General features: G+C 55.5%; 11 protein-coding genes across 11 annotated transcripts; 4 read left to right on the top strand and 7 right to left on the bottom strand.

Moving 5' to 3' along the window:
- Positions 1 to 355: 355 nt before the first annotated feature.
- Positions 356 to 1,168, bottom strand: BU26DRAFT_604049 (uncharacterized protein; the record flags this gene model as incomplete). The annotated part of the gene is made up of 2 exons (XM_033835486.1): positions 356 to 1,050; positions 1,111 to 1,168. 2 exons carry the CDS (start codon positions 1,166 to 1,168, stop codon positions 356 to 358), a joined length of 753 nt encoding a protein of 250 aa, XP_033684722.1.
- Positions 1,169 to 1,699: 531 nt separating this feature from the next.
- Positions 1,700 to 2,818, bottom strand: BU26DRAFT_563616 (uncharacterized protein; the record flags this gene model as incomplete). Its single annotated transcript, XM_033833185.1, has 1 exon — positions 1,700 to 2,818. One exon carries the CDS (start codon positions 2,816 to 2,818, stop codon positions 1,700 to 1,702), a length of 1,119 nt encoding a protein of 372 aa, XP_033684723.1.
- A 482-nt stretch (positions 2,819 to 3,300) lies between these two features.
- BU26DRAFT_563617 (isocitrate lyase and phosphorylmutase) lies at positions 3,301 to 5,113 on the bottom strand (the record flags this gene model as incomplete). The annotated part of the gene is made up of 5 exons (XM_033833186.1): positions 3,301 to 3,658; positions 3,710 to 4,262; positions 4,317 to 4,659; positions 4,709 to 4,864; positions 4,910 to 5,113. 5 exons carry the CDS (start codon positions 5,111 to 5,113, stop codon positions 3,301 to 3,303), a joined length of 1,614 nt encoding a protein of 537 aa, XP_033684724.1.
- A 1,058-nt stretch (positions 5,114 to 6,171) lies between these two features.
- Positions 6,172 to 7,972, bottom strand: BU26DRAFT_563618 (uncharacterized protein; the record flags this gene model as incomplete). The annotated part of the gene is made up of 3 exons (XM_033833187.1): positions 6,172 to 7,006; positions 7,054 to 7,673; positions 7,757 to 7,972. The coding sequence occupies 3 exons, from the start codon at positions 7,970 to 7,972 to the stop codon at positions 6,172 to 6,174; spliced, it is 1,671 nt and encodes a 556-aa protein (XP_033684725.1).
- Positions 7,973 to 9,122: 1,150 nt separating this feature from the next.
- Positions 9,123 to 10,982, bottom strand: BU26DRAFT_425301 (heme peroxidase; the record flags this gene model as incomplete). Its single annotated transcript, XM_033823618.1, has 1 exon — positions 9,123 to 10,982. The coding sequence occupies one exon, from the start codon at positions 10,980 to 10,982 to the stop codon at positions 9,123 to 9,125; it is 1,860 nt and encodes a 619-aa protein (XP_033684726.1).
- Positions 10,983 to 11,976: 994 nt separating this feature from the next.
- BU26DRAFT_563620 (uncharacterized protein) lies at positions 11,977 to 13,381 on the bottom strand (the record flags this gene model as incomplete). Its single annotated transcript, XM_033833188.1, has 4 exons — positions 11,977 to 12,915; positions 12,967 to 13,053; positions 13,161 to 13,227; positions 13,281 to 13,381. The coding sequence occupies 4 exons, from the start codon at positions 13,379 to 13,381 to the stop codon at positions 11,977 to 11,979; spliced, it is 1,194 nt and encodes a 397-aa protein (XP_033684727.1).
- Positions 13,382 to 13,665: 284 nt separating this feature from the next.
- On the bottom strand, positions 13,666 to 14,711 carry BU26DRAFT_288603 (uncharacterized protein). Its single transcript, XM_033821599.1, has one exon. The coding sequence runs from the start codon at positions 14,472 to 14,474 to the stop codon at positions 13,950 to 13,952; it is 525 nt and encodes a 174-aa protein (XP_033684728.1). The 5' UTR covers positions 14,475 to 14,711; the 3' UTR covers positions 13,666 to 13,949.
- A 356-nt stretch (positions 14,712 to 15,067) lies between these two features.
- BU26DRAFT_518287 (uncharacterized protein) lies at positions 15,068 to 16,846 on the top strand. Its single transcript, XM_033828774.1, has one exon. It carries the CDS (start codon positions 15,409 to 15,411, stop codon positions 16,489 to 16,491), a length of 1,083 nt encoding a protein of 360 aa, XP_033684729.1. The 5' UTR covers positions 15,068 to 15,408; the 3' UTR covers positions 16,492 to 16,846.
- Positions 16,659 to 17,209, top strand: BU26DRAFT_288461 (uncharacterized protein). Its single transcript, XM_033821598.1, has one exon. The coding sequence runs from the start codon at positions 16,826 to 16,828 to the stop codon at positions 17,144 to 17,146; it is 321 nt and encodes a 106-aa protein (XP_033684730.1). The 5' UTR covers positions 16,659 to 16,825; the 3' UTR covers positions 17,147 to 17,209.
- Positions 17,210 to 17,584: 375 nt separating this feature from the next.
- On the top strand, positions 17,585 to 21,972 carry BU26DRAFT_288689 (uncharacterized protein). Its single transcript, XM_033821600.1, has 2 exons — positions 17,585 to 20,483; positions 20,558 to 21,972. Exons 1-2 carry the CDS (start codon positions 17,675 to 17,677, stop codon positions 21,889 to 21,891), a joined length of 4,143 nt encoding a protein of 1,380 aa, XP_033684731.1. The 5' UTR covers positions 17,585 to 17,674; the 3' UTR covers positions 21,892 to 21,972.
- BU26DRAFT_288690 (uncharacterized protein) lies at positions 21,973 to 22,472 on the top strand. The gene has a single exon (XM_033821601.1). The coding sequence runs from the start codon at positions 22,053 to 22,055 to the stop codon at positions 22,311 to 22,313; it is 261 nt and encodes an 86-aa protein (XP_033684732.1). The 5' UTR covers positions 21,973 to 22,052; the 3' UTR covers positions 22,314 to 22,472.
- Positions 22,473 to 22,679: the final 207 nt, after the last annotated feature.

The raw sequence follows: 22,679 nt of genomic DNA on the forward strand, positions 1-22,679 counted from the left end.
GGTAAGAGTTGGTAAGATTGACTCAGAAGGACCAGCAGGCGGAGGCATGATGTGAGGCGTGGAAGAAGATTGAGTGGGGCTGGAGCGAGAGGTCACGTGGTGGTCGCGCGCCTGGTGGCTCTTCCCAATTCTCGGTATAACAGATGTTTCAATATTCAGTCACCGCTAACTCTAACAGCCTCGTCATTCTCTACCTCTCAGACCAGCAAGGTCGACCTACATCCCGGCGCCGCGAACCACAGCTGCCCAATACCCTTCGTGTGGACCTTCAGGGAACGAACGTAATTTGAATTGGCACGTCTGCTTTCAATCCTCGGTCTGCCTTCCAACTCGGCGACGCACAGAATACACCGTATCACATGCACGTCTGCATCACTTCCAGCCCGGCTCCGGCCCGTTTCCTCGAAATTCGCGCGCAGATTCGATTAGACCAATGCTCGCTCCTACGATTGAATATGCAAAGCATTTGAGCATCCTTGACGAGCTTTCTCCATCTGGGATTCTTGTTGTCAAGCAGTGTATTCAAGGCCTGGACCTCCCTGTCGACCACTTCGACCATTTCGGAATAGGGGGTTTGAAAGCCGCCGAGAGAAAAGCAGGGTGCCGGCCCGTAGTCCGCCAGACTGGAACAGCAGTGCCGAGAGAATTTGATTTGAAAAGACGGAATGAAAGCCTTGATCTTGAGAAGCGGTAGGATGTTGTACTCTCCGGAGGACCACATCTTATCCCGGTAGCAGTTGTAACAGTACTGGATCACTATCCTCAGCTTCCCGGGCACCTTCTTGTCGAGGTCGTGATCGAGGACCTCGAGCCAGGTCGTCAGGTATTCCGCGAGGTCCTGTACCACGATTGAGTGCTCAGTACTGCGCATCCAGATGCTTCGGAATTCAGCACGGACCTGGCGGTTGGCGTAGAAGAGCCCGCTGGAGGGGATTCGCTGGGACGCTCGTTCATGACCCCTCTGCGGTCGTTTGATTGTGTTTTCGCTATGCGTCAGACGGATACTCGGTTCGTCGTACACGGCGGATTCATATATAAAATTACGGAGCTCTGCAGAAACATGGATAAGTCTGAAGCAAAAGCTCTAATGTTGCAGATTCGGGCACCTACCAGCCGGGGGCATGAAAAAGAGAAAATGCACCGTTAGAGCGCCCTCTTTGGTTCTCATGGCGAGAGTCTCTTTTTTTCGGAGCTTGTTGCATGAAAAGGCAAGTACTGGATGGAGCCGATATGTTCTTGTTGGGGAGGGCGGTTGGTGTTGAGGAGTTGAAAAGGGACGGAGAGGAGAGGAAGAACGAAAGGACAAACCGGGTAGGAGCATCCACGCGCGCGCTTCTTTTCCAACAGCTCTCAAGTTCTCAAGTGCGGAAGGAATGGCGAACGAAGGGGTAAGACGGGAAGTCCATGAGCTTTAGTGAGCCAACGCACTAACAGTATAGGAACTTACTAATGTCACGCAAAGAAAGATTTATGGGGGAGACGAAATCCAATACACGTTCTGTTATTTACGATATTCATTCTTTGTAGATTTCGCACGAATGGAGAGGATTTAGGTGGACAAACGAATCGAAGCGACATCCTTGCCACGTCAACGTGCTCTGAAGGCCTTCATTGAGATATTCAAGAGTCAAACATACCATGTCTACTGCACCAACTCGCAAGCCGCCATCTTGCCCTGTAGGGACTCAGCATCCTTAACTCATGCATCATCGCGCGAATATAGGACCATCGGGTTCAACCAGGCCCACGGATGCTTTGTATCACCGTATCCGAGTTCTATGTCGTCCCACCCCAGCCGCTCCATATCCTCTTGCTCATACATCTCCATCATCTTCCCCACGCGCGGCGTCCACACATCCAACAGCGCCACCTTTTCCTCTTTATGCCAGGGGTGGGCCCACACCTCATTGCTCAGGATCGCCGCCGGCCCGCTGGGATACAACAAATCGGCGATGATCTCGTGATTGGGGACAAAGGCGGGACAGCTAGCACTAATGACGAGCGTGTGCGGCGTGATGGCGAGGTAGTGGTGCGGGTCCGAAAGCATAGTGATAGGAAGGGGAAAGTGCTCGAATGCAACCATGTCCTTGGGGGTGTAGTCGGGGTCGTAAGCGTAGACGTCGATGGCAGGAGCGTTAGGATCCTTCGCAGCGTACTGCGAGCGCAGAAAGCGCGCAATGCAGCCTGCGAGGAGGTGCTGATGGGCGCGTTCGCGGCAGAACGTGTCCCCCGTCCCATTCGTCTTCGAATAATCGAAGCTGAACATAGGGCCCATCGCTATGCAGACGATGTTCTTGACCTGCGCCTTCCCCGCCAGAGCAGCCAGGCTCTTCTTCATCTGTGCCCACTGCGCGCTTGCCAGCCACTCTTGCTCCATCTGCCTAATCCTCCCCATCTCACGCGGCTCCCGCGTCCGCTTCGCCCGGCTCCAGGCGGCGTTCTCCCCAGGCCCCAGCGTATCAGTCTGCGTCACACTCCCAATGTTGAGGTTCGGGACGATAAGGTACGCAGTCGGTTGAGCGAGTGCAAAGTCGCTATACTTCTTCCACGCCAAGTGAGCCCCATAGCTGCTAACGCCGCCGTACGGCCAGATTTCATAGAAGTCGCCTCGTACGCCTTCCACGACGATGGGTGTGTCTTCATCCCGGCGCGCTTGATCGACGTCAGAGGCGGCTTGCTCGAGGAGGGAGCGTGTGAAGATACGTTGCCCGGCGAAGTCGCGCTCGAAATCTGTTAGTGAGATTAGAGCTTGGGGATAGTTAATGAGGTATTCTTTCTCGTGGGCGGCTTTGGCCACTGCCATACTTACAGGACGCATTTTGGCGGGATTGAGTATTTCGGATGTATATTCAGTAAGAGGGTGTCTGCGTGGTGTATCTAGTGTGGTTATATAGTCTTCGGCACGCTGAAGGCCCTCTTTACACAATACCGTTGTGCAATCGTCAGCCATAATGGAAGAGTCTGCAAATGCCTCTAAACATAGGGTATTGCTAAGAGTAGCAGGTTTCGTTTCTAGTTACCATCGAGGAGCTGTGGGAAGGGCTGAGACGTCGCTGCAAAAAGGTACGGATTAGCTACCACGGCGTAGAAAACCACCTTCACTCGAAGTTAGAAACATCAGCTGCGTGAATACAACTATGCGAAGGCTTACCTTTCCCGCACCCTCAACTTGCGATTACAATAGCACGCCTTGGGCAGCCGGAAGTCATAAGTTGGAGCATAATGTTGTGGAAAACGTCTCCGATTTCTCTTTGCCCTTCTCCAATTATCTACAAAGAACTTCGATTACTCAGCCTTACCCTATTTGAACTGGTCCTCGGTGACGCCCTTGCCCATCGCCGCCGTCGAGCTCACACCGCCGCTAACCATCTTCAGCATATTATCAATATAGTTCGCTCCGCTCCACTTCTGATGCGTGAGCACATCGACCTTGTTCTCCGCCTCCGGCTCTTGGATGATCTCGCCATACGCACGCATACCCTGCTTGGCGTATGCCTTAGAGAAGGTATCAGCCATGAGCGCGGTCTGGTGCAGGCCTGCGAGCGTGATGAACTGCCAGCAGTAGCCGAGCTGGGCGAGACGTTTGATGTAGGTTTCTTGCTCGTCGCGGGACATGGCGGCTTTCCAGTTGAAGGAGGGTGAGAGATTGTAGGCAAGTCTGCACAATGTTAGTTTCCTATAAGAGGGTTTCGAGAAGGGAAAGGCGTACTTCTGCTCTGGCCACACAGCGTGCACACCCTCGGCGAATTCCTTTGCCTGAGCGAAGTCGGGAAGCTTCGACTCCATCCAGATCATATCTGCGTACGGGGCATACGCAATCGCGCGGTTGATGGCGCATTGGCAGCCACCCTGGTACCTGTAGTAACCCTCGCGTGTCCTCGCAGAATCCCAGTCAAAGAAGACGTCAACGCCGGTCAAGCCTTTCGCGATGGCTCGGGCCTCGGAGTTGCTCTTCCCTTTGCTCTTCTCCAGGAATTCATTAATGAGGCCCTGCTTGTTCACATGCACGCCAGCGTTGATGGTGTCAATGACGGCTTCGTGGAAGAGCTTCAGGTTGGCTTCCTTAGTCCAGGCATCTTCAATGGCCTGGAGCTCGTTGCCGTTCTTACCGGCTTGCTCGGCAGCGTACATGAGCTCGCCGAGGGGCTGGAGGTTAGGGTTTGTGCAGCCCATGATGTAATGGTGGTCGCGAGGGTCGATGGTAGAGGTGATGAGGGTAGCGGCTTCGGAGTCGGTACGGGCGACGGCAAGGAGGTCAACTCCTACAAGCATTGTTAGCTCTTATTTCCCTCAGGGTACCGCGGGGAACCACAAACCCATAATGTCAGCCTGTGCTCGAATAGCAACCAAGCGGTTGATGTGCTCGCTGATCGGCACCAGCACCTTGCCAGCCATGTGTCCACACTTCTTTGTTCCCGGGGCCTGATCCTCAATGTGAATACCGGCCGCACCCTTCTCCACGAACAACTTTGTGAGCTTCATGATGGCAGTAAGACCTCCGTGTCCAGTATCCGCATCGGCGATAATCGGTCGGAGGTAGTCGACATTAGGAGCGTTCGCACGGTCGGCTTTAGGCGTAGTGAGGCGCTCTTCTCGCTGCTTGCGGTCGTGGAAAAGCTGTGCCATGAAGAGGTGCTGTACTTTGTTTGGGACGGTAGTCTTCACCGAATTAGTATGACCCGAAGCCAGAAAAGTGGAAGAAACTTACCATTGGGTAGTCCGCGAGATCTGGGCCTGGCTCATCTGTCGACGAAGCTGTGGAGGAGCATTGCCAGCCGGAGACGTAAACGGTGTCCAGGTACTTCGCCATCTGGGTGACCATGACGGGGTCAAGGCAGCCGTATGTGAAGCTCACATCGCTGTTCTATACTCAATTAGTTATGTTCAAGTGGCCACAGTACAATCTTACCTTGAACCTCCCCTCCACAATGTTCCACAGCTTCTTCGCCTGCGCATTGCTTGGATATTGGAGCTTCAGAGTTCCTCTCTTCGAAACAATTTGTTCGGCTGTGAATGGTCTCCGCGTGTACCTCCATCGTGAATCAGTCCACCACTTCTTGACCTCCTCAACCTCGTTTTGGTACTGCTGCTCCTCAGCGTCGATATTGGCCATGGTGGAGGAAGCTAGGTCGCAAGTATAGAAGGCGACGACGAGATCACAATGTATATTAACAAGAAAGCGGTATAGCCTTCTAATTCCTTTTGTATATACAAAGGATGAAGAACGGAAATGCAAAGAGGGGAAGCTCGAAGTTTTCTTTCAGACAATGACACGATGATGACACAGTCCCAGACCTCGGATCTGAACCAAAAACTCACGAAACAGGCAGGGAGCCAAGCCCTTATGTATGGGCCTCACTGCCAACCTCATACCCCAGGTTAGTCAATGCCTCACATTCCAGTCCGTCCAGTAGCAGAGGCTCGGGAACGTCCGGGTGACCGCACCATTGGCCCGACTTTCGCGCCGAGGAACATGGTCGCCGTGAATTAGCGGCTGTCCTGGGCTGGCTGTGGCCAGAGGTCTTTCGAGTTGCCCCTCGGCCCAAAGGGAATCGCGTTTGGAGCGTTGCGGTGCAGATCCGGTAAGGAGGGGAGCAGCGGAAGCGTGACGCGGGCGGGATGACGTTTGCCAATTGCTTGTGAATCTTCGTCCGGTCAACCTTCCATTCTCTGGTTCTTTGAGGGAGATGGCGGTAATTCGATGTTGAAAGTAAGCCCCAGATGGCACGCGACCAACACGCAGCTTCACATGTCGTCTGCGATGCTTCTTCCGTCGTTCGAAGCGTGAGCGGCATGTGAAGGCGCACATCGATGAGCCCCAAGAACGCACGCTAGTAGCCGCGCTAGTCCGTATCCGGAGTAACCTCGGCTAAGAACCATCCTTGCAGAGCCCAGACCTCCGACTCCCGAGTGGAGCTATGCCACCATCGCCATCTCAGCAGATCTTAAATACAATGAAGGTGAGTCAAGCCCTCCGACTTTACGCCGAAGGTGCTGGCAGGGTTGCAGGGAACGGTAGGGCTTATCAAGGAACCAACGGCACCCGTTGGGCCGCTTTCACTTAACATGCTCTTTCGCGTTCGCCATGTCTCAGCTCTCAACTGCGAAAAGTTCCTCCGGAGGGCCTTCAGCATGTAAAGAACTGCATTGCTATATCTAGTAGGGGCGTCCTCACTTGCACCCTTTTAGGAGCCCATAAAGATGGCATCCGCACACGTAGATTGTCAAAGCTGTCAACCACCACAATCCTATTTCAGCTCTCCCGAGTGCGCCGAGAACTAGGGATCCTTTAGGGTCGGACGAGCGCCAGTCAAGACTATGCTTCTCAACCATCTGAGCCCACGATACTAACTTTCTCGAGCCGAACCAGCATAGTAGGAGCCTCAGGAAGAAGTCGAGTATGTCAACGACTTCCGGAAATCCAAACGTAAATCTTTGAGCAAGGAAGAGTTTAGTGACGGTCCTCCTGTAAAAGCCGGAATACGCACGACCGCCGGGTCCTCGCACGAACCGATCCAGCTCCGAGTAAGGCATCGCTCGAATGTCGTTAACGTTGAAGTCGGCGGACTTTGGCGTGACTGGGTACGCAGGTTCTGCGGGTGGGCATCTCAGCTTCTTTAGCAGCTTCCATCGTAGCTCGTCTAGAGGGCTTCTCTTCACTAGACCTTCGTCGGCCTCAGATTCAAGATCTCTCGGGTTCGGCAGGAGAAAAGGGAGCAGCTCGGGATGCGAGATCCACAGCGTCCGGTTCTTCTCATCCGTAAAGGTGCATTCGCGGTCGAACGCTTCCCAGGTATGGGAGTAGTGCACAAAACGTGAATAGAACGCTGGAGTTAGAATTCGGATATCGAGATTATTAGTGCTAATCTCACCCCCATGTTGAAGGGTTGTTGCGACTATCTGCCTAGGTCGATCGGGAATCGCCGTGTGCAGGTTGATCGAGAATGGAACGGATGATCGCTGCACGAGGTGGTTGAGATAATCTTTGAAGATGTTCTGCAAAGCGCTGCCTTGAGTTAGCGGTTGCAGGAACACATCTTGGTCTGCACTCACTCTTCTGCATTTGTGGGTATACGACCGACGCTGGAAGATAGCACTTCTGGCCTGAACCACACACGTAGGCTTCGCCAGAAGTAGAGCTTGAATGCCTCTTTTAATATCCGCGGGAAAGTCATGAATCCTACCCACCACCAGCCAGCGACAAACCGCAAAGTCGCCAGAACACCGAGCCTAGCAGGATCTAGGGGTTTCCCGGTAGTGTATATCCTCGCAACGAGCTTCGCATGGTCTTTAGATGACTTCATTGTGATGGTGCTGTCGATGGCAGGCTCGGGATAACGAGGAGAGGGGAACGGATTGGCGGCCTTCAAAGAGTAGGATCCCTTTCGGGAGTTGAACGGCGATACATGAAAGTCCTTCATCCAGGTGTCGGTGAACTTTGTTTTCGTCATATCCGGCGAGGATCCTTCAGACTCAGGGGTCCTCGGTGGACAAAACCCATCCAGCAAGTACATGCGTCTCTCTCCGAAAGTGTTGTTCACTTCGAGGATCATCTTCTTGAGCTCATGCTCCCGATTGTAGATGTACCAAAAAGACACGGGATTGAAAGAGTAGCTGAAGAAGCGTGGAGCGGTGACAAGGTAGGCATACGACCATTCTCGATCTTCGACACACTGTCTCTATCAGTACATGTCTCCCATGAAGACCGAATGTGCAATTCCGAAGGGACAAGGGAGTTTTATAAGCGTTGACATACCTGGCCCCTCAAGAATAGCTTTAGCTTTCCATAGAAACCTAGCGCACCATATCCTCGCTCTAGATAGTCCTCAGCTCTTATCCGCAACCACCAGCTTCCCATGATTTGGTCTTCCCCATCCCGTACCTCGTTACCATCCGCTGCGGTGCACGTTGGAGAGATGGGAAAGCCGCAGAGCAGATACGTGTATCCGAACGCATGTTTTTGCGGAAACATACGAGCGTGGGACGTTCGGCAGGGGAAAAGGAGTGGTTTGGGATACTCGGTAGAGCACACGCGAACGTCTGGCGGCGATCTTGCTGGGGATACGCTGCCATGGTCGTTCCTTCCGTATCTGCGACAGAGGGCGAATCCGAATATGGCTAGCGGGATGACGGCTCTTATAGCGAACGTTGAAAGCGATAACGTCTCAACTTTCAATCTTTCCAATTCACCCCATCTCTTGCCAATGCTCGCCAACAGCTCCCTCCTCAACAATAATGCATTGATGGCCCCAAACAGAATGCAATCCTGCAACACGGCCCGATCCCCACGCCAAAATCTCACGCCACCGGCGGACGCCCAGATCGCCAAAAGCGGCCACGTGTGCCGCCCGAAAACGGTTGCACAAGGAACAACAGAAAGTAATAGATAAAAAAAGCTCAGGAGCAGGCCGTTACGGCCGCTGGTTTCGCTCCTCATGGGATGGTGTTGCTGTCAAGAAGCTACAGATGTCAAAGAAGTCTGCTTAAAACATGTTGAGCGGTTTGGCGCTAAACCGCTTTGGTGATATGTACCATGCATCGATCCAGGAACTACTCAGAAAGCGGATATAAGCAATGGCTTCGGCCGACCCGATGAAGAAGGAACTCGCAGAGGAACCGCAGCGGAAAAACCCTTTTGGATTTGGAACTCCTGGTACTCTTTGCCAGGAGCAATGCTGGCCCATGTCAGGCCGGAGAATTTCGGCAAGCCGTCAACGGAGCACAAAACCCAGTAGAAGAACATCTACGTCACCGCTATCACCACCTCAAGAGCAGATGCGACATCGGTTGCCACATCGCGTATTTCCATCACGCCGGAGAAGATTTGTCAACTCTAGGGTCCGGTTGATCTAAGCTTTGCTAGGGCGACGGTGAACCGCCGAGCTGGGTCGGGAGAGAAAACAGTTCATTTTATAAAGGGCACGCTTGCGGGAGCTCTCTAACTGCTTGGGGGAATCTTACACTAGACTTATCAGATGCCGGCCCTGACCTCACTTCCTACCACCAGCGTCTACCGCATAACACATTTCAAGCGTTGGTCTCCTTCCCTTTGTATTCGGCGCTCTTACCGATCTTGTGCCACGGGGCGAATGCTGTTATCCCATTAGCAATGCGGTCTCTTGTCAGGTTTCGACGGACTCACGGTTTTTGCTCGCTTTCAAGCTCTCACCAAGAACGGGGAAGTGCCTCGTCAGCACGTCCTTCATACCGTTGTTCTGTACCCAGCTCATCCCGACTTTGCTATACGTCGCTTCATTCCAATCCGTCGCAATGAAGCGATCGCTCTTCAGCCTCCGACTCGCCATCAGAATGAACACGCGGAATGCGGTATCGCTGAAGCCAAAGCCCTTTGGTAGAGGTTCGCACAGACAACCGACCAGCAAATCCACCTTCTCGATATCCTCCTCATACACCTTCTCCAGCTTGTCGGCGACCTCTTTATTTCCGCCAGTCAAGTTGAGGAATGACGTCGCTGGAGCCATGTGGAATAGCTTCCGGAACTGGTTGTACCGTGGCACTCCGCGCTCGCGATCCCGAAGGATATCAATCGTTCCCATGTCAACGTGTCGGCCTTCTGGTGTGCGCAAATCCCGAAGGAAGTCCGGTGTGTTGTTCAGCGTCACCGCGCCAGGATAATTAATTCCGAAGCTGTAGAAGATATCTTGGAAGCCTAGCTTTTCTTCCTGGAGTGGGTTCCTGGCGTTTCCGAAAGCGACCTGGTTGATCGGGTATGTCTTCTTGTGCTCGCCGGACTTCGCCTCGAAGAAAGCAATATCATCAGGGATGAGCGTATGGAGTCTGTACACCGAGACGAACTCCTCCGTGAGCGAGAAAGGAGCGCCGTGCTGTTCGGCGCCTGATCCTGGGATGCCGGATATGGTCTCTCCTGGAGCAACGCGACCGAGCAACTTATAAAGCTTCTCTCCAAGGATGCCCCACCAGTTGGCACTCATGCCGACCTGGAGAGCCGGGTGTGCTAATATGGCAGGAGTCCATTCCACTGTATGGATTTTTGCCATCAGTGCACAATTGACCAACCTTGCCGTATCAAAGACCTTCTCGCTGCTCCAGTCTGGATAGCTCTTCACCAGCTCTTCGCAAATAGCATTATGCTCCAGCACGAACAGCGTGTGCAGCATCTCGAGCCCCAACCACCAATTAGCGTAGAATCCCGTCCTCGGAATCCCATTCTCATCTCGCGGCAGGAACGTAACGAACTTCTCCTCATCCAGCTCCAACTTCCCCATCTCCGCCTTGCCCCTTAACTCTTTCGTCCTCGCCTCCGAGTTCCCGTAAATCTGGCTCCCGTCCCACCAATGCGTGTTCTCGTTCTTGTACCCGGGGCTCTTCCTATCCACCTCATCGAGCGGCTCATCAGCCTGCGTAGCCTCGACTTCCATCTTTCCCGTTTCCCAACCGTCGCCCTCTGGAAGCGGCACCTCATACTTCTCCGTCGCAGAGTTACTATGCATGAACCAATCATGCACCTGGAACTGGATCCACGCCGCCGCCAGCAAATTCAATATCGTCGCCGGCTTAAACGTATCCCTCTTCAGCAGCACTTCACTAACCAGTCTCGGACTCGGGCTCATCATCTCCTCCGTGCTCGGCTTGCTCGTGTAGCTCCGTGGCACATTGCGTCCGAAGCGCATCCCTATGCACCCCATTTTCGGCTGGCTTAGGTCGTTGAATAGGCCGTCGGAATTTCGGGTGTGCGCGAATTCGGCGTCCATGTGCGGGCAGCCCGGCGTGCCTTGGTAGGAGGGCGACGGGTATACATCGTGCAGGTTGTGTTCGCGCAGTTCGTAGCGGTAGGCGGAGAGATTGAAGGCGCCGATGTAAGTGGGCAGTTTGTGCCAGGGGATGAATGTGTTGATGCCTTTGAAGATGGTGATGAGGCCGCGCTCGGGGAGGGAGGGCTTGTAGGGGATGGCGGAGTCGGGGGTTGCGGGCTCTGAGTTTGTCTTTGACTTGGAAGACATGGTGCGTGGTGGGTTGGGCGGGATAGAGATGTATAGTCGAAGCAGGTGTTCGTGTAGGTGCAGTGTAATTGAAATCGAGGATGGTTTGAACAATTAGACTACCGCGAGGGACAAGAAGGCGCGATTACAGTCGGATAAGTAGGAACGAGCTTATGTTTTGAGGCAGTAGGCTTGGTTTGGGGAAAGCGCTTGGAGTGATGTACCCGGATGCATGTGCTACCGCTCGATTGATGAAAATGGATAGCAATGCTCCTGCACTGAGACATTAGGATCTTCTATGCTCTATATACACAAGGCTTTATCACATGTAGCCCTTTTCAGTCCAAACGGTCAGCTTCCGATCGCTCGGCCCTCAGCTTACTCATACGCACGCATCCACGAGGTCTTTCAGCCGTGAAAAACTTCCTCGTTCAGCTCTGCCACTCACTGCCCACAAGGCAACAGAATAGCACCCCATGGGTTGCCGCGCCCACCCGGCCAACCACAAGCCCCGAGTTTCTCATGTTGTACGGCAGCTGGCCTGACGCGTGCAGCCAAGATTTTCCGCTTTGGGCACATAAGATAAGCAGGGCTGCGGCTCGGGGCCGGAAGCTGACATTTCTTGGCGGGAAGATGATGGCGATAGGAGCGATATTTTGTACTGGTGGCCGCGAAGGTGGGCCCTGCGTTGGGCGCCGCCCTGGGGACGCGAACTGAACTGAACCGAACTGCTTCTGATTATTGGGCTGGTGGGGTTGGGCCTGGTGAACGGGGTCGAGATCGACAAGGCTGCTATGAAGCGTGAACCCATAGGCTAGGGTACGTAAGACCGGGTTGCCTTCTGCAAAGGTGTGGAGGACGTTGTCATCTGCGCCCATATGCCCATTCGGTGAGACCAGTGCAGCGGGCTGCAATCGGGGGGGAGGGGGGGGGGTTGCAGCTCTCGTTCAAAGCTCAGCCGCGTCCTGCGGACGATTCATAATCTTCATAATTTCGTGAGTTTCTCCGCCATCTTTCACCCCGAAGCCAGAATATCTCTTGGTCGTGCCGGCGATTTCGGCGGCTGCGAGTGTGAACTCGGAGGCCTCGCTGTAAACGCGCGAACGCGATTCCGAATCTCCTCCTCTTCATCCATTTCCCTGACGACGATAACGTCGTTGTGTATGTCGTCTGATATTTCGTGCTTCTGCGGGCGGTACGTCGATGCCGGGCTTTCCAGCGGAAGATCTTGTTCGAGCGGTCGACTACCTCGCCTCCCAATCGTTCGCTGCGTCATCGTGGACTGGCCTTCACCGTAGAAGTAATAAGTACGCGATCTCTGGAATCGAGATAATTCGCCGAATACTGCTCTGAAGAGGGGTTGCAGGGATGGGGCGGAGGCGCAGATGATTGCGGTATTCATTTCGACTTGGTCCCAGAACAAGATGTAGCCGCCGTAATATCGCTGCATGTCCAGCTCGGGCACAGTGGCCCACATATAGAGGGCCCAGATGCGGAGCGCTGCCGCAATCGGGACGAGCAGGCCGATCGAAAAGACGAGCAACAGGGAAATGCGCTTGAGCGTCGGCATACGCAGCTTGACGAGAATCGGTAGCGGAAGGACGAGGATGAAGATGTCGGTGGAGATGTTCAAGCCTGCTTGGCTGAAGTACAGCTTCTCTAGATTGAAGCAACCCCATTTGTCTCGCTCGGTGAAGATGTCTGGGGCAAGCGCAAGGGAGGGTTTGTGCGGGCATTCGAAGGCGTTGACGAGGATCATGACGGTGCTCATGCAGGCTACGAAGCCGATGGTGATGTAGGTGACGATCCGGAAGGTCCTGTGGGTTGCAATGCTCAGGTAGAAGACGAGGATTGAGAGCTTGATGAGGGCGGGGTCAAGCAGGTAGACGATTTGGTAGGCGTACCATACTTTGGCTGAACCCTGTCGAACTTCGTTGATAAACTCTAGCGAAGGCTGCAAGGTGTTAGTGCTACAAAGAGAGGAGAGTCGACAAGAATGGCGCACCATCGGCCAGTTTGCTGGCCAAGCACCCGTGCCGGTCCCATAATAGCACTGATAGTGGTTGATCACACACAGTCCCCAGGTACAGAGCTGTTCCAGTCAGTAGAGTTCATGAACTCAGTCGATTCAAGTAGGCCATGATGTCCCATAGGATGTTCTGTTCGTCGAATAGTTTCGAGAAGAGGGCGGGCACGTACAACTGCGGCAGCGATCAAGTAGTCATAGTGCTTCAACTTGCCTACGACCCATATTCGACAATAGAACCTTTCTCTCAATCAGCAGAAAATCCAGCGGATTACGGGATATCAAGGACTGACCGGGTAGCCACTACCAGCGTCGAGAAACTGGTCAGTGTAAACATTGTTATTTCGATTGTGGGGCCGAGGATCCATGGCGTGAACAGCTTTCCCGCGCCCATCTGGGCGACTGCCGCGACAAATCGTTGTAGCTCCTAGTAGCGTTCAGTGCTACCGTGAAGAGGGAAAGGCGTGAAGCAGAGGAGGTTGAACTGGAGGTTGAGCTATTCGCTTCCGGATTGAGGGTGCGCGTAGCTTGACGGGAAGGGTGCAGGGTATATAAAACTGATCGACGATGGAGGGTCCCCAGCTGGGCACTGAGGATTCCGGATGAATGCCTGCCCCTGGGGTGATTTGGCGCACGGGGCATGCGTGATGCATTAAGCTTTGATCGCACCCATCAGCAGATACGAGTGCGGGAGCTAGGCTTTGGTATTTCGGGTCATGCTTTTATTGACGTGAAGAGCGGTTAAGAGGGCATGGTCTGATGACCGGTCGTAGATGAGGCCTCATGTAGCAGTAACTCATCGAAGCAGCTCAGGATACCTCTTCATACAGCAGAAACTGCCGTGACGCGTCTCTTCAGACACGTTTGCGGGCGGCTGGCTTTAGCGAAGCCGCAGGCTGACAGCATGAAGGAACACGAATGGGGCCCGGGATCCCTTCCGATGGTCGCCCGCTTCAGCTAGCTCACCACCGCCGCGGTTCTGTAGGGCCTCGACGCTTGCGATATCTGAACGGGTCTCGAACACTCGTCCTGGCGTCGTGCGCAGCATGCGTAGTTGGAACAGCCTGCGTCGACTCCGGTGTTGAGAAAGCCCCTCTGCGCCGATGACTGGACCCCTCAATTCTCTCGGTATTTTGTAATATAGGCGGTGGGTGGCTGAAGTCAATCAAATGTTGTGCGCATCTGGTAATGGATAGATGGCTTGCATACTCGACATAAAGAGGAGGGCACGCGGCACTTGTTACTCGCTTGGAGGTGCGACTGCACATGGTTGAGCGAGCCGTGGGTACCAAGACTTTGGGCGACAGCGTTCCTGCGCACTCGGTATCGACTGGTGGGTCGATTGCGCACAGTTGAGAGCCAGGCAGGCAGGCCTCATCCTCGAAGACTGCAGAATGTCCAGACCCAGGACGGAACGAGCCGTGGTGATGAGGTGAGATGTGTGGCCAGGGTCGCATGAGGCAGGCGAGCGACCTCCACGGCTGCATCACCAACCACAGCTTCGAGGCGTCAAATACGATAGCCGTCCAATTTGTTTTCTTTGCACGAAGGTGTTGCTACCTTTTGGACTGGCGATTATCCGGAGGGCTGCCGACGGAGGTCGTTGCAGTCGCAGTTCCAGCGCATTCCAAGGTTGGGTCGACGGTACCTAGGTACGATACATGTCTCAGAAAACTTGGGTGAACCGGGTTTCCGAGGCTTGTTTTGTGTTTGGCAACACGCCCGTTCGTCCTCAAAAGGATCGATCTTCATATCTTCGACAACGGATACTTGGAAGTCGTATGAAGACGGTAGAGGGAACGTGACGGCGATTCGGGGAGCCAGGATTGAGAGCTTCGCTGAGTTGGATGCGTGTGTGCAGTTCTTGGTCGTGGATTCCTCGTAGTATGCTCTCGCGGCCCATCAAGCGTGTACTGTGGCAGAGGCAGACAACTCACCAGAAATAGCGTGATCCGCAAGGGGATGGTTGTGTCCGGAATGATTGCAATGCAAGGCCAAAACGAGGCGGATCGCCGGGGAGACGTCATCAGGCCTTCGCCGGCCCTGTCGCCGCACGTGATGATCAACCGGTTGGGAGACAGACACAAGTCCAGTGCTACCGCCGTCTCTCCACCGTGTCCAACACTCTTGAACTCTCATTGCATGCAGCTCTGGATTGCGCTGCTTCTCCATCATCCTGCTGGTCTCGGCTCTGCGGCGAGGTCATCTTGGGAGCGATCCTCGAGTCCAAGGGTGCGCCCCTCCGTCGACAAGTTTCCAGCCGCTAGAGACCGGCACCGACACCACATTGCGACACAACCACGCGTCTGCCCGTTGCTGCACCCGATAAAGCCTCCTGAAGCTGCCCCTACTGCCGCCTTCATCGCCGAGTGAAGCGCGCTCCCAGGTGTGACGCCATCTACCAACCTCCCCCGCGCTCCGATGAGTGCTGTCGAACCCTCCAGGTCGTCGGCCGCACCGTTGCTCGACGGGGGCAAGCCGGCGGAGGAAGACCAGTCTGGCCTCCTCGCCAAGGGCAAGCGCAAGCTGCTGGGCTTGGGCAAGAAGAAGGACGGCGACAAGAAAGAGGGGGAGCAGATGGAGGCCGACAAGCCAGCAGCAAACACGCGCACCATGTCTCCCCCGAATGCGCCAACGCTCCTCCCCTCTCCGCCCATGACTTCACCGGACCGACGCGCGTCTCCTCGCGGCAGCCCGCGCATGTACCCAGCGGGCATTGGGGCATCCCCAAACCGCCGAATCAACCGCTCCACCTCTCCCGGCCTGCATTCTCCGGCCTCATCCCAGATATTCGAGCGCAACGTGCAGGAGCCCGAGCCGTCACCTGCCATCCCGGCCCATATAAAGACGGAAGACCACATACCAGCGGCATTGGATGCGTCGTCAATAGCAATCACGGACGACCATCTGAACCCGGATGAGGTGGAGATCATTATGCACTCTGCCCACCAGCCTGCCGCCGCTGCAGTTGCGGGCAGCGTCACGGATTCTGTCTACTCGCCCTCGTTGGCCCACGAGGAGTCTATGTTCAGCCACCCCGATCTCGCCGAATCTGCTTCCAACTCGGGCTACGGGTCTTTGGACACGACGGACCCACGTCGCCTGAGCTTCATTTCTTTTGCAGACGTCGTTCAGGCTGAGCACGCCGAAACGGACAGGGATGCCATGCAGTTTATGAGCTTATCCTCGACGGCCAACCGCTCGCCCTCGCCGGTACGATCGCCGGCGTCTTCTCACGGCTTCAGTGCATCGCCGCCCAGGAGTGGTGCCACATCTGAAAAGGGCGCAGATTATGGGGCAGCCAAAGGCGGCGCTCGGACTCCCGGCAGCCCTACGACACATGGCACGCATAGCCCGCCATTGGGCGGCGGCGAACTGCAGATTGAGACAATGCGGCAGGCGCTGCGGCGGACGGGCTCTGGCGACCTCAGTGGAGCGCGGTCCCAGCCGCTGAGCGCTGTCAGTCTCGAAGACGCCGTTGCCGATCAGCCGCCGTTCAAGTGAGGGCGCGTTCGGCGCTGGGTGCCTCACTCTGGGACCTGGGTGGGTGGGTGTTTGTCTGCAGCGGCGAGTCCGACTGTGCAGACTGCTTTTGGTAATTTGGCCATGTCGCGAGTGTTGGAGACACTGCGTTCATTGGACGGGGCACGGAGCTCGGTTTCGATATCCACGTTGGCGTTTATCATCTGGCTTACCTGGGTACTTGATCTCACTGAGATGGCTGGGCAGGGCGGAGAGGGCATCTGGAAGGGGAAGTGGTGCACATCTGGCTGGCTGAGAGGTAGCACGGGCGATCTTTCGGCGAAGTAGTTGGATAGCATTCTACTTTTTCTTGAATATGATTTGCAGCAACGGCGTCCTGTTCCTTGCAGTTCCGAGCGTGAGGTTGGGTCGCCACGCTGCGAGGCTTGCGGCCGGCCCGGAGCGTGATTCGCTGCTCGACGTCGCCCTCGGCACTAGCTGCCCCAGCAGCACGACGGAGGGTGTGCGGTGCGTCTCTTTGGTGGCTCGCGGTGCCTGGCGGATGTCGGGGAGGTCAGCAACTCAGCAGGCCGGGGACCAGCAGCGCGCGCCCGGCCTGAAACGCATCAGCAGGGCCTGCAGATGTTTGATAAGCCGGGGGCTCGAGAGTCGCCATTTGCCATTACCCCCAGGCTAGCTGTAATCGCATTGGCCGGCGCCGCGGATGCTGCTGCCAAGGGCACCCGGCCGGCATCCATGCGCGCTGAGAAGAACCTCACGACTCCACGCTTCGTTCATTGTGCCCCTCGCGCCGCCGCCCGCCCGCCCTCCTCCAGCCAGCGTGATGACCCGGGCCGCCGTTGCGCTGCACTGAGAGCGTCCACGCCCTGCCCCGTCGCGTCGCCCGCTGGCGGTCCCGCTGCTGCCAGGCCCTCCCACGAGGCGATGCGCCACACCATCTGGAGCCTCCTCCCGCCAGCCCATCGCCCTTCTGTCGCCATTCTCCGGTGACGGCCGGCCGGGTATCTGCTGGCACGCCCATCATCCGTCAATGACAGCGCCACGACGCAGGCCCAGGTTGCGATAGGACACCGGCTGCCCTGCTGCTCGCCATTGCCTCTGAGCATCCCCTCCACCAGGTCCTGCCGCCAGCGCGCCGACACAGTGCTTCTTTTGTAATTAATTGCCCAGGATAGCCCGCCCCCGGCGCGCCCAACCGTTCGCCATGGACCCGTCCAGACAAAGCCGGCGGATCAGAAGGGACGCTGGCACGCCCGATGCCGCTCAAACGGCAGCCAGGAACCAGCAGCGAGACGACCGCAGCGCCTACACCATCCGCGCCGTCACTCCCGAGTCGAGCATCCCGGAGGATGCTATCGCCCATCCAAACTTCACCTCCCCGCCCATCTCGCCGCGCTCCAACAGCACCACGTCCCGCAGCAGCAACCCTCGCAACTTCGTAGCCCGTGCCAATTCGAACGAGACCGACTACTCCCTCAGAAACGCCAGAGAACCGCACACTAGGCCGCGAACACGGACGCTAGAAGAGCGGTCGACGAGAGACAAGTCCCCGCCGAGCCTATTCGTGACCAGTCGTCATCGCATTGGTTCGGTGCACAGCACTGCCTCCGCTACCTTTCAGAGCTTGGAGGAGTCGGTCGTCACTTCTATAGGCCATCCGTCGACCATTTCTCCTGCCTCGCAACCGCCGCCGCGCACCTCGAGCTCGAGTCGGGGCCGTCTCGTCAAGCAGCCCCAGCGGACCGCCTCCCCCGTCGCAACCACCGTCTCGCCCAATGCGCAGCCGGATTCGTGGGTGTCGCCTGTCCCCGCGTCGGATGCCAGGAAGGTGCTGAAGCTCATGCGCGCCACGTGCGGGAAGATGCAAGGCATGTTGGCCTTCCGGCGGGGCGAGACCAGCCCATGGTCCTTGTCATATTGCTACATCAACGAAGAGGCTGGGAGTCTGGTGTATGAGCCGAAGAGCGATAATTCCTACCACAGGACCCTGGTTCCGGACCTCCGAGGCTGCCGGGTGAAGAGCGCATACGACGCCGAGGCCTACACTGCTTATATCCATGTTGTCGGACACAATTCGAAGTTGGAAGTTTATCTGCGGCCGCCCACACAGGAAGAGTTCGACTCTTGGTTTGCGGCCTTGCTATGCTGGCAACCTATCCGACCCAAGGGCATTCACAACAAAATGGCCAAGCCGCAAACGCCCGTGGTTGCAGAGCGCCGACTCGCAGACAGCAGGAGGCATTCCGAAGTGTCGCTGCTGAAAGAGGCGCCAATCATCAAGGTCGGCAAGATGATCTACTGGGACACTAGCGTGACGTACAGCAACACTGGCACGCCGAAGTCCGCCGGCTCCAGGCCGCAAGCGTACCGCGTGCAGAGCCACGGCTCCCGGCGGTGGAGGCGAGTCTCGTGCACCCTGCGAGAAAACGGTGAGCTCAAGCTCTACTCTGATACCGACGTCACACTGGTCTCCGTCGTGCAATTGTCTCAGCTTTCGCGTTGCGCCGTGCAGCGATTAGACCCGTCCGTTCTGGATAACGAGTTTTGCATAGCCATATATCCCCAGTACACCTCCACATCTACCTCTCTATCGTTATTACGCCCCATCTTTCTATCGCTGGAGTCACGAGTCTTGTATGAAGTTTGGATAGTGCTTCTGCGGGCCTTCACCATTCCGCAGCTCTATGGGCCGAAGCAGCCCATGTTGAACGAGGAGGGCGCCCTGTCGCCATCATTTGGGACGCAAGATATGTTCCGCATGGAACGGTCGCTTTTTGTCCGGGTCATTGAGGCGAGGCTGATGCCACCAATAAGTCCCAAGGTTGCCGAGAACACACCGTCTGCGAGGCCTTCCTCGTCCGCCACATCCAATTCTGGAGGCTACTATGTCGAGGTATTACTAGACGGAGAAACAAGAGCGCGGACTATGGCCAAGAACGAAGGAAACACTCCGTTCTGGAGAGAAGATTTCGATTTCCTAGATCTCCCTGCCGTCCTCTCGACCGCTTCGCTCCTGCTCAAGAAGCGGCCGCCATCTCACTCGCGGAATGATAAAAGCGTTCACGAAGCTCAGATCAGCGCAGATTCCTGGAATTCCGAAGGCGCTGGCGGCTATACCGGCATATCCTTCGACCAGACCTGCGGCAAAATCGATATCTACCTAGACGACCTCGGCCCGAATCATGAAACGGAAAAGTGGTGGCCGCTCGTCAATATGTACGGCAATAGCGTCGGCGAGGTGCTCGTCAAGGTCAGCACAGAAGAGTGCGTAATCCTCATGGCCCGCGACTACCAGCCTATGTCGGAGCTTCTGCACCGATTCGCCAACGGCTTGACATTGCAGTTAGCGCAGATGATACCGAATGAGCTGAAGAGACTGTCAGAGTACCTTCTCAACATATTTCAAGTGTCTGGCCAGGCTGGCGAGTGGATCATGGCGCTCGTTGAAGAGGAGATTGATGGGACTCTGAAGGAAACACCAGCGAGCCGGTTACGCTTCAGCAAAAGGCTTGGCTCGAGCGACTCCAATGAGACCCAGTTCGGCTCTGCAAGCGATCGAGAACTGTTCGTTAGAGATATGAACAACAACGCGAAGCTGGAAGCAAATCTTCTGTTCCGCGGAAACACGCTCTTAACCAAGTCCCTCGATTTTCATATGAAGCGGTTGGGCAAGGAATACCTCGAAGAGACCTTGAGCGACAAGCTCCGAGAGATTAATGATAAGGACCCTGAATGTGAGGTTGATCCTAACAGGGTTTCATCCCAACACGAGCTGGACCGGAATTGGAGGCGTCTGATCAACTTGACGGAGGATCTTTGGCGAGCAATCTACAATTCAATATCTCGGTGCCCGCAAGAGCTTAGGATTATCTTCAGGCATATTCGAGCCTGCGCTGAGGATCGCTTTGGCGACTTCTTGAGAACGGTCAAATATAGCAGCGTCTCCGGGTTCCTGTTCCTGCGGTTCTTCGTTCCGGCTGTGCTCAATCCGAAGCTGTTCGGCCTCTTAAAGGGTATGTGCATTCTCCGTTCTTCTCAAAATACCACACATCACCACAGAGTTTGCTTCTAACCTACCTATGAGCAGAGCATCCCAGACCTAGAGCTAGAAGAGCCTTAACCCTCATAGCGAAATCTCTGCAAGGTCTCGCAAACATGTCCTCCTTCGGCACAAAAGAAGCCTGGATGGAACCAATGAACGTATTCTTGAACTCTCATCGCCAGGAATTCAAGACGTACCTAGACAACATCTGTTCGATATCCTCGGCGACCGCGCCCGCACCGCCTATCCCTCCGTCCTATAGTACACCTCTTGCCATTCTCCAGCGACTGCCTCCCACATCTCGCGAGGGATTCCCGTCGCTTCCTTACCTCATAGATCACGCGCGCAACTTCGCGGCGTTAGTCGACCTCTGGCTTACGAATACAAGGAACAGCGCGCACAACATACAAGCCTCCGATGGCGATTTGTTACGATTCCACCATATTTGCGTCGCTCTCCACGAACGTACCAACGACTGTCTAAACCGTGCTGAACGCGCTGAACGACCTTCCTCTTCCCTCAGCGTGAAATGGGAGGAACTTGTGGAACAGCTACAGGGCTCCGCAAGCTTCGAAACTGGCAGGGGCGCCGCAACAAAGAATAGGGGAACAATCAAGGAGGAAGGGGGAGAGAGCATGCCAACGTCACCCGGAACAGGCGATGAGCATTCGTCTTCTTCGACGAGCACGCCTATTACGATGAAACCCGTGAGACCACCAAAGACACGGCATCAGCAAACTTCAAGCATTTCGGCATCTGCGAGCTCCCTAACGAGCAACACCTCCAACACAGTGTTGCTCTCCAATCCGTTTGGCCCAAAGATTGCTCGAAGCACAGGCTACGCACCCTCATTGACTGCGTCGGTATCAGAGCCAGCTTCTGCGAGCGCATCAGCCTCCGCGTCAGCGGCAGAAGAAACGCCGCCCGGCTCCAGCGACGGACTACACATCGCCCCTCCTCCCTCTTATCCTCCAACTCACACACATCCGTCTGCCTCTCAAGGGTCCTTCACCTACGCAAACCCAAACACGCACATCAATACATCCAGCCTAATGAGCTCAGGCGCCTTCTCCCGCCCACCGCGCAGCGCAGGAGGTCAAAGCATGGAAGGCTCCGACGGCGGCAGTATGCAAGAGGAAGAATACACCACAGCACTCCCGGCTTTCTCCAAAGACGCATCCAATAAAGAGCGCAAAGAGCGCAGCTTCCGCATACCGTTCCAGAGGAGACGCAAGGATAAAGAGAAGGAGAAGGGTAAAGATCGCGAACGGGATCGCAGCGCCGAGCGAAGCGAAAGCGGCGGCAGAGGCGGAGGCAGCGCGATGGGAGAGTACGGCAGCTCGAGGGCTAGAACGGGTGCCGAGGGCGCTGAGTTCTGACTAGATGGTTGGTTTACCGGGCGGTATTCGACTAAGGGTGAGAGCGTGAAATCTCTCACGAAGAACGAAATCAGGCGCCGCAAGAGCGCCGGGGAGCTGTAGGAAAAAAAGAAAGAGCGACATAAAAGCGCACAGCGAGCCGCCTCTACCCTTATAACGGGATGAAACGCACCGCCGTCGTCTTTCTTACCCACACGGCACACGACCCCACACCACGATCACACCTTTCTAGATACAAGGGAGGAAAGTTGTTTAACTCCACGTTTGTTTACTTTTTCTCCTCTCTCTCTCTCTCTCTCTCTCTATCATCACGCTTTCGCACCTATCGTTGCCGCATTTACAAAAGCGTTCCAGCGTTTCTCTTTCTCCTTCACGGCGTGGGTCGGTGGTTGGGTGGGCGGCGGAGTGAGTGCGTTAGTTAGTTTACCACCAACCAACCAGATCGATTCGACTCGAACAGCGACGATCTATGACTTTTGGCAGACATCCCCCCTTCTGGATGAAACGACGATTGATGAACTGGGTTGGTGTCGGCCGGTCGGGGCAGGACGGACTATTTGCTTGCTGTTGGTTATCCCCGTTTGTGCTCTTTTTTGCGTAGACGTGTGTGTGCTTGGAGCGACGCTTATATATCTTTTTTTTATTGTCTGTCTGGCTTGCATATATATTATGATATCAACATGGTGCTGAGTCATCTTTTACGTTATGAGTGTGTTGCTTGCTTCTTTTTTTGGTGGTGATGTCTGCTGGGCGGGTCTGGTTGGAATGTGATGCTTCCATCTACTTAT

Source organism: Trematosphaeria pertusa (assembly GCF_010094035.1).
Source record: "Trematosphaeria pertusa strain CBS 122368 unplaced genomic scaffold BU26scaffold_6, whole genome shotgun sequence".
Taxonomy (NCBI): Eukaryota; Fungi; Ascomycota; class Dothideomycetes; order Pleosporales; family Trematosphaeriaceae; genus Trematosphaeria; species Trematosphaeria pertusa.

Bases quoted from the DNA above. Each gene is read 5' to 3' on its own strand.
- BU26DRAFT_288603 (XM_033821599.1), bottom strand. From the start codon at position 14,474: ATGCAGCCGTGGAGGTCGCTCGCCTGCCTCATGCGACCCTGGCCACAC.
- BU26DRAFT_518287 (XM_033828774.1), top strand. From the start codon at position 15,409: ATGAGTGCTGTCGAACCCTCCAGGTCGTCGGCCGCACCGTTGCTCGAC.
- BU26DRAFT_288461 (XM_033821598.1), top strand. From the start codon at position 16,826: ATGATTTGCAGCAACGGCGTCCTGTTCCTTGCAGTTCCGAGCGTGAGG.
- BU26DRAFT_288689 (XM_033821600.1), top strand. From the start codon at position 17,675: ATGGACCCGTCCAGACAAAGCCGGCGGATCAGAAGGGACGCTGGCACG. The intron at 20,484-20,557 runs GTATGTGCATTC...ACCTATGAGCAG, and splicing joins GCTGTTCGGCCTCTTAAAGG to AGCATCCCAGACCTAGAGCT.
- BU26DRAFT_288690 (XM_033821601.1), top strand. From the start codon at position 22,053: ATGAAACGCACCGCCGTCGTCTTTCTTACCCACACGGCACACGACCCC.